The sequence below is a fragment of the Alosa alosa genome, chromosome 4, assembly GCF_017589495.1.
Source record: "Alosa alosa isolate M-15738 ecotype Scorff River chromosome 4, AALO_Geno_1.1, whole genome shotgun sequence".
NCBI lineage: Eukaryota > Metazoa > Chordata > Actinopteri > Clupeiformes > Clupeidae > Alosa > Alosa alosa.
The window spans coordinates 9,833,979-9,842,096 of record NC_063192.1 but is presented as its reverse complement, the minus strand read 5'-3'; the positions used below and the strand labels follow the sequence as shown (position 1 = coordinate 9,842,096).

The 8,118-nt window shown below is 43.4% G+C and overlaps 1 protein-coding gene across 1 annotated transcript; it reads right to left on the bottom strand.

Moving 5' to 3' along the window:
* Window positions 1-436: 436 nt before the first annotated feature.
* On the bottom strand, window positions 437-7,390 carry pgd (phosphogluconate dehydrogenase). The gene is made up of 13 exons (XM_048241692.1): window positions 7,252-7,390; window positions 6,402-6,477; window positions 6,091-6,270; window positions 5,935-6,000; window positions 5,718-5,836; window positions 5,475-5,544; window positions 5,247-5,381; window positions 4,882-5,071; window positions 3,077-3,207; window positions 2,812-2,945; window positions 1,990-2,089; window positions 1,452-1,574; window positions 437-1,096 (listed from the first exon to the last, which is right to left on the bottom strand). The coding sequence occupies exons 1-13, from the start codon at window positions 7,344-7,346 to the stop codon at window positions 977-979; spliced, it is 1,539 nt and encodes a 512-aa protein (XP_048097649.1). The 5' UTR covers window positions 7,347-7,390; the 3' UTR covers window positions 437-976.
* Window positions 7,391-8,118: the final 728 nt, after the last annotated feature.

Below are 8,118 nucleotides of genomic sequence, written 5' to 3'. Positions count from 1 at the left end.
TAATATAATATCATTCTATCCATACTTTTAAGGAAAAAACTTTAACTTAACAAATAGTGCAATATAAAATGTTATATCATTTTTAAATTTTGTATACCTGTATATTTTCCAAGCATGGTATTATAAAGTATAAGATATCACTCCATATTTATTATAACTTTTTTTAAATTATGCAAAGAAGTTTGACAACAAAGTTTTATTCAGTCTATGATGGTCAAAGATAAGAAGAGATATAGGGTTCCTGAAATGTCATATACACTCAAAGCAACACAATAAGTGTAAAGTGAATTCCTTTGGTACATATATAGACCACGCTGGTCATGTGTAGCTGAAAATAACTGAACAGTAAAAATGGTAGATAAGACCCAAGCAAAAATACAAAACCTGAAACCCTGTTTACTTGTGAGGCAGCTTGAGTGAAGAGGACAAAAGCTAATTAGAAGGGATTTAAGTCTTTATTTAGCCTAATACAGTGCAATGGTTAACCGTAATCCAGGGTTAACGTTGTGAACTCTGGGGCAAACATGATTGGAGCAACATAGACTGTCAGCAGATACAAATGTGTGTGCGTATTTATGTGTATGTGTGTGTGTGTGTCCACTTTAATGCCCCCCAAACACACACACAAACACAAATAAACCCCCCTGAACTTCCAACACATGTTTTTCCAGTGTCGGAGGGCCTACAAAAGCTATCTATGTCTGGCTACACTACTGAGGAGTTAGGGGGAATGTTTACATTGCACACGTGTACATACTATGATTTTGTCCACTCGGTCATAAATAGATCTCTGAATCAATATCAACACACCTTAAGAAATGTCAATCAGATAAGGATAAAATGGTGGAATTCTCATTGGATGCATGTTCCTTAAGAGTAGGAATGTCAGATTCCTAGCGCCATCTCTCTGATCCTCAGTGGAAGCTGTATTTTTTTCTTTGACTCCTTTCTCCGTTTAAGTACTCTTGGCGCCCCTTTAGGCGTTGTAAGATGATGAGGAGACGGTTCCTCCGTGGCCTGTCCAGTTGGTGTGAATGTAGGTCCCAGGGTTGGACAACAGCTCGTAGGTGTGGGCACCAAAGTAGTCCCTCTGAGCCTAATGGGTTTTGCACATACGCACGCACGCACACACACACACACACACACACACACACATACACAAAGTAAGCAACAGACAAAACAAATACTGACTCAGCAGCATAGTAGTTTGTTCAGAATTTTGTCTACAAGGTTATGGCTCTTGCCTTCAACTAAAGAATTTCACTACTATGCCCTCAAATGACCCATCCCCTTAGAAAACACCATCACCAGTTATGACTAACTGATCATGTGACACTTTCTAAGCCCCACGCTCTGCCATATGGTGAGAGGGGCTTTTTGGTGTTAGCCCTTATCTTTTTTGTGTGTGTGTGTGTGTGTGTGTGTGTGTGTGTGTGTATTACGTGATTTACCTGCAAGAGGTTGGCTGGAAGCATGTCGTGTCTGTATCCATCATAGAAAGACAGGGCTGTGGTGAAACAGGGCATGGGGATTCCCCGCTGCACTCCGGTGCTTACAGCGCGACGCCAGGACTCCTGCACCATCACACACACACACACACACACACACACACACAAACACACACACACACACACACACACACACACACACACAAAATGAAAATGGGAACATCAAACTCATCCCTTTCAGAACATTCTCAAGTGTTCAACAACATATGTATTGCAGGCTACACTTAATTCAACACTGGAATGAAATTCAACAATTATTTTTTCATATTTTCACTGAGAAGTCACCACTCAAAGAATGTCAAACGTAAGGTCAACCAATTTACAGTCCCAACGATTAGTTACTACAGGTACAAGTCTGAACAGACTTCTTCACAGTAAGGACAGTCAGTCTCTGTATTTACAGTGGCAGCTGCCAAGTGCTGATCGGGTGAGTGGACTGGTGGTATTTATAGTGAGGGTTGGGCTGCTTCCCCTTCTTTACCTGGCACTCCTGCACCGCATTACTGAAGAAGGTGTCCAGAAGCAAATTCTGCAACTCCGAGTCCCGGTCAAAGGCCTCTTTGATTTTACCCAGGAACACACTGGAGACAAAAACAAGAGAACTGCAGATTTAGAGGAGTCCGAGTGTACAGATGGAGGAACACTATGTGAATGGCATTCTGTTTTCTGTCGTTTTCTCTCACAGACACCAAGGGCACCGTGGGCATAAGACTGAGGGACACTTTCTCATGTTGTAACAAAAAAGCCAGCACTTCCACATTCTTCTCTGCCTATGACTTTTCTAGACATGCCTCTTCTTACTTCCTCATGTAGGCCTCCTACTACATTGCATCACACCAGAACAGGAAGGCCAAATCAAATATTCCCTCATTGTGTCACTGTGTCAGTAAATTCTCACTTCACTTCCTCACAGCTACAAAGTTGCTCTATTCACTCATATTTGTAAAAAAAAAAAAAGACTAAACCAAAGTACATAGAAAAATACATTGGTTATTACAAGATAATAATAACTAGCAACAATATTTAGCATATACTGAATAAATACTTATTACTTACAATACTTATTGTATTTCTGATGAGCTATCAATCAGAAGTATGTCTATGTCCTCCATTCACTCTCAGTAAGTCATTAACTTGCACCATGTCTGTCAGGTGTGGAGCCGTCTGCCGAGTCAGTGTGCCTTTCTCATGGCTGCATGTGATTTACTGAATGACCACATGTCTCTCTTCCGATGGACCTCACAGGCTCTGAGAGTCGGAGTTGTAAGTATGTGTGTGGACAGGGTTGTGCTGCTTTGCCCACCTGCGGATGATGCAGCCCCCTCGCCACATTAGGGCGATGGCACCGTAGTTCAGGGACCAGCCAAACTCTTTGGCCGCCTGCCGGAGGAGCATGAAGCCCTGAGCGTACGAGATGATCTTGGAGGCGTAAAGGGCCTGAGGAACACACACACACACACACACACACACACACATTTAATTTCAGATCAACACAGCCCAGAAAATGTTACAAAAATATAAGACCTTAAAGGGAAAGGGAAACAGGCCAAATCTGAGTCCTTCAGTACCTTCCTGATGTCCTCCAGGAACTGTGCTTTGTTCCCACTGAATGTGGACGCAGGGGGCCCTGAGAGGCTCTTGCTGGCCACCACTCGCTCATCCTTCAGAGAGGACAGACATCTGGCGAAGACAGCTTCTCCTGTTGGGACACACACAGAAAAAAACTCAGTCAGCTCAGAATGTGGCAACACTCTCAATCTGAAAAAGCAGAGTTCAGTGTTAAGTAACCCTCTTTATTCTCCGAATATCTGTATTTTTTTTTAAGCCTGGGAATACCCATACGACCTTTCGGCAAATTTGGGATTTGCTCTGCAGGCCATTGAAGCCCGTATATATGACGTATTATATGACATATTCTCAAAGGTCATCTTTTGTTATTAACTGAGCCCCAGGGCTCATTTCAGAGCATGGGTGGCCACTGTGCAAGTAAACATTCAGGCAGGGACATAAACAGTCAGGGACATAAACAATAGCCCACAATGCCACAAACAATATGATTGCATCAGTCCATTCATCGATGACCATGTCTTTTGTGAGAGGGGCTATAGGCCATGCCTCTGTGACCAGATACTACCCTTCAGTACCAGAGTAAACATCATACTCAGGGACTTGGCCTTGTGTTGTTTCAACTTTTTCATAACCTTGGGAAATTACTGAGGACAGCTGGACTGATGACCCAGTCTGTGGACATTTCAACATTAAGATGACATTAAGGGGTTGCTTCACCATCAGCACACATGGGCTTCAATATTTAATCAACGTTTCACAAGATGACAAACGCCGTCACTGCCGCTCAGGAGCCAACAAGATTAAGGTTACCAGTGACTAAGCACTACTTCTCAGGCCATTGTAAAGAAATGGGTGAGCCACAGTTAAACAAAGCAATGGAGGTCTTAATCTATAAGTGAAGGAAAAGCCAGTAAGCATGACACAGCAAAAACAGTCCCAACACAGTAATGCCAAAATGATGCAAAGTTAAAGTGGGAATGAATAAGGGACCATCAGGCTGAGTGTAGAGAAAGAAACAGCGAGAGAGAGAAAACACCCAGTCACCATGAACTAAGCACCTATCTCTCCCAGGAATGCAACCTACTGAACGCCACACACACACACACACAGTCCCCGCCTGCCTGCTCGCTTTCTGCCCTCTCTCTCTCCCTCTCTCTCCCTCTCTCTCTCTCTCTCACACTGCCACAAACAGACCCTCTCTGCAGCCTGGCATTCTAAGCACAATGCAGCCTTTTGTTTTCCAGCACATAGTGCTGCATAGCAGAAGACCCTGTAGAGGGGTCACTCTCATGCACTACTAATGTAAGCCGGGTGCCAGTTAACACAGCATACCTATTCATATAATTGCACATATGCACAGGTCAGGAGATCTCTTAAAGTTTCATACTTTTAAGTTTTCAGGGCATGAAAGGGGTCTTAGAGGAGTGATTTACAGCTAAAAGTTGGCATAGGTCAGGAGTAACATTATCAGCTGGGGCAGACATCGTTAGGGAGGTGGATCAGTGTATCAGTGTGTCCACTTTTGTTGTTTAGGGACACTGTGTGTTAATCACTGACATCACAGCCAGGGTCACTTATGACACTACCAGCATCACAGCACAAGCCAAAGGCGCAAGAAGAGAGAGTCCAGAAAATCCCACTTATGTCACATCAGGATGAGGTGGTGACCAGCAAAGCCCTCAATCTGCTTAGGGGGAGGCGGCCATCTCATTCATCACGTTCCAATCGCACTGGCTATCCTGAGCCACCGCAGTGGTTACACTAAACAGCCTGGCACTAGGTGTCTGGGGCAGTGGCACCATACCTATGAGGGTGACGGGGGTGCCGTACTCCAGTGCTGAGATGGCGGTCCACTTCCCTGTGCCCTTCTGCCCGGCGCTGTCGCGGATTTTGGGCAGCAGGTGGGTTCCGTCGGCATCCTTGTACTTGAAGATGTTGGCCGTGATCTCGATGAGAAAGGAGTCCAGCTCTGTCTTGTTCCAGTCATCAAAGACCTGAGAGGGCGAGACACAAGTTGTGACGCAATCTTGAATGAGGTGGCAGAAACACGAACTACACAATGACACAAAGGCAATAATGCTACGGGTGAGACAATAAGGAACAAGGAAGTCAGAAAGTAATTCTATACAAAAGGCTGAGATTGCGGAAGATATGCGAGGCGTGACTTACCTGTGCCATCTCGTCATGGTCCATACCCAGAACGTCCTTCATGAGGTGGTAGGCTTCACAAATAAGCTGCATGTCTCCATACTCAATGCCATTGTGGACCATCTTAACAAAATGCCCTGCTCCCTCATCTCCCACCTATGCAATGGTGACAGAAGAGTTCAATTTAACAACCCCCTCCTGTGCCTTAAATATATGAAACCCTTAGAGATTCATCACTACTGTACTTACCCAGTCACAACAAGGTTCACCTGTTCCCACTTTGGCAGCAATGCTCTGGAAGATATCTTTTATGTGAGGCCTGTAGAAAAACAAAATCGTATTGCTTGAAAACATATTTTGCTTACTACAAATATGGCAACTGGTCCATACAGTTAACTAAATTACAGCTCTCTGCAGCGGTTTCCAGACACCATTCATTAACAACATTGTAATTAGCCGTCTGGTCCGTGATGTCATTATATTAGTACTCACCAAGCCTCTTTGTGGCCGCCTGGCATCAGCGATGGTCCATAACGAGCGCCCTCCTCCCCTCCACTCACTCCACTGCCCACAAACAGCAGGTTCTTCTCTTTGAGGCTCCGACAACGGCGCTACAGCACGAGAAAAAACACAAAACAATTGCTCACGTCTTTGCAAGAAAGAGGTTAACATATTCAAAATTTCACGTTAAATGTTGTCGTCAACTCACTGTTGTGTCTCTGTATTCAGAGTTCCCCCCATCGATGATGATATCGCCAGCCTCCAGAAGAGGAACCTGTGAGGAGGGAATGATGAGGTCACCAGAGGATCATCAGCAGTACAAACATTACAGCTTTGGATGCCACTTGCTAGCTGCACCACCTACCAGTTTGTCAATGAAATCATCAACAGCCTGGCCTGCCTTGACCAGAAGGACAATGCGGCGTGGGGTCTTCAGTTTTGACACCATGTCCTCCAGGGACTCGGCACCAATAACCTTGGTACCTTTGGCCTCATTCTGTAAGAAGTCGTGTACCTTGGACACCGTCCTGTTGTATGCACAGACCTGAGCAAGGACAATAATAAGTAAGACTATAGTCCCAAAAAATGCCATGCCAACTTTCAATGAATGACCATGATTGAATATGATGCGACTTGGGACACTTGTTGGCAATATAGCTTTGCCTCTTCACTTACCACAAAACCATGGTCATTCATATTCAGAATCAGATTCTGACCCATTACGGCCAGGCCAATCAAAGCAATATCTGCCCTGTGAAAGCAACAAACATGCATTAACTTCCAGCAAACACAACTGTCAGCAAAGTAGGAAAGTTTACCTACAACTATCGCAACTACTTTGTAATGCTTGCTCATCATTATTATTGGCACGATGAATATAAATGGAATGGTCAGACAAGACCCAGGCTAAACGACAGCGGGTTTTAATCATGGATGAGCTCCAACATCTTAACATATTAGACATTTGCAAATATATCCATCACCAACATCAATAGGTTTGTTAATACATTATATTTATTATCAATATGTCTTCCCTCTACACTTCACATCTTTTTACCCAATGCATTTCAGGAAGCTTCTGAAAGGTAGTTATTGTTCCATTCCGACAAGGATATCAACATATAAAAACCTACTCTGGCCCCAAAGATGCGCTCTGTCACGTTTTGAAGTCATATCGCATGATCTCGTTCGGAAATGTGGCTGAGTATCCGATTTGCACATTTAACCTACATTTTGCCGGCAAGGTTTATTTTATGACAAATGAAAATTGCGCAAAACGGGTAACACAACGTAAATTCACGTGTAGCTATTTCAAAATAGTCTGCTTTAGTAAGCTCGTTAAGTAAGTTAGCCTAAAGGCTAGCTTACAATCAACTCGCTTGATGTTAGCCAAACTCCGTTAATGTTAGCTGGCATTTCACTAACTACTGCTGTCAGTGTGATTATTGAAAAGAACATGGTTGCATATGCCATACGTTAATATATGACAAAAAAATCACATTGCAACCAAAGACAGCATACTCACTGTGCCATGGTTGCTGATGGGTTCCGTCTTGAAGTGATACTATCCCACACGGATCTAGCTACTTGTAATACACCCTCCTTTCCGTACTTCCTCATTCAGAGCACCAATGCACGTCTGTGGTGTGGCTAGCAAGAACATCCCATCCCACATCCATGCAAGCGCAACAAGAGAGACCTAGCTGTCACATGACGCATAACAGCCTCAGTCTCTTTTCGTTGTCTCATTGGTTCAGGCATGCTGAGCAGACGACTGAAAAATCTCATTGGTCAATGGCCTCTCAATATTGTTCCAGCTGTATCCACCCATCAAACCTAGGCCATATAGATTAAGACCTACTTGTGAACTGATGTGAACTTCTCTTGTAGGACCATTGATATGAAATAGGTCAATGGTTCAATGCCCTAATTGATGGACTATTAGTTAAAATTAGTTATTAGTGTCTTTCTTACACATAAACAAATGTGGGTTGGTGATACTCAAAAAATATGCATCAACCCACATTGCTCATAGTCCCCCTCTCCAATTTATCCTAATGTAGCCCCTTTCAACAATAAAAACAAAAACAATGCTTGAACGTTCTATTTGGTTCCTAATCTACTTCCTCTGCATTAAGATAACATACGGAATGTTTTAACAAGCCTTATGGGGCCAACTATGATGCTGATAATGGAACTCTCTTGAAAGGGTCTATGTTTTCCTAAAAAGGTAAAAAAAATCACCGCTCATCTGTTGAGGTGCTGGATTAACAAGTAACTCAATAAAAAGTAAAGAAAAATCCGATTCGTTTTTCACATGTGTTTTTACTCTGCCTGAAGAAGGTCATCTGACCGAAAGCTTGCACATAGAGTAAAAAAACTTGTTTGCAAA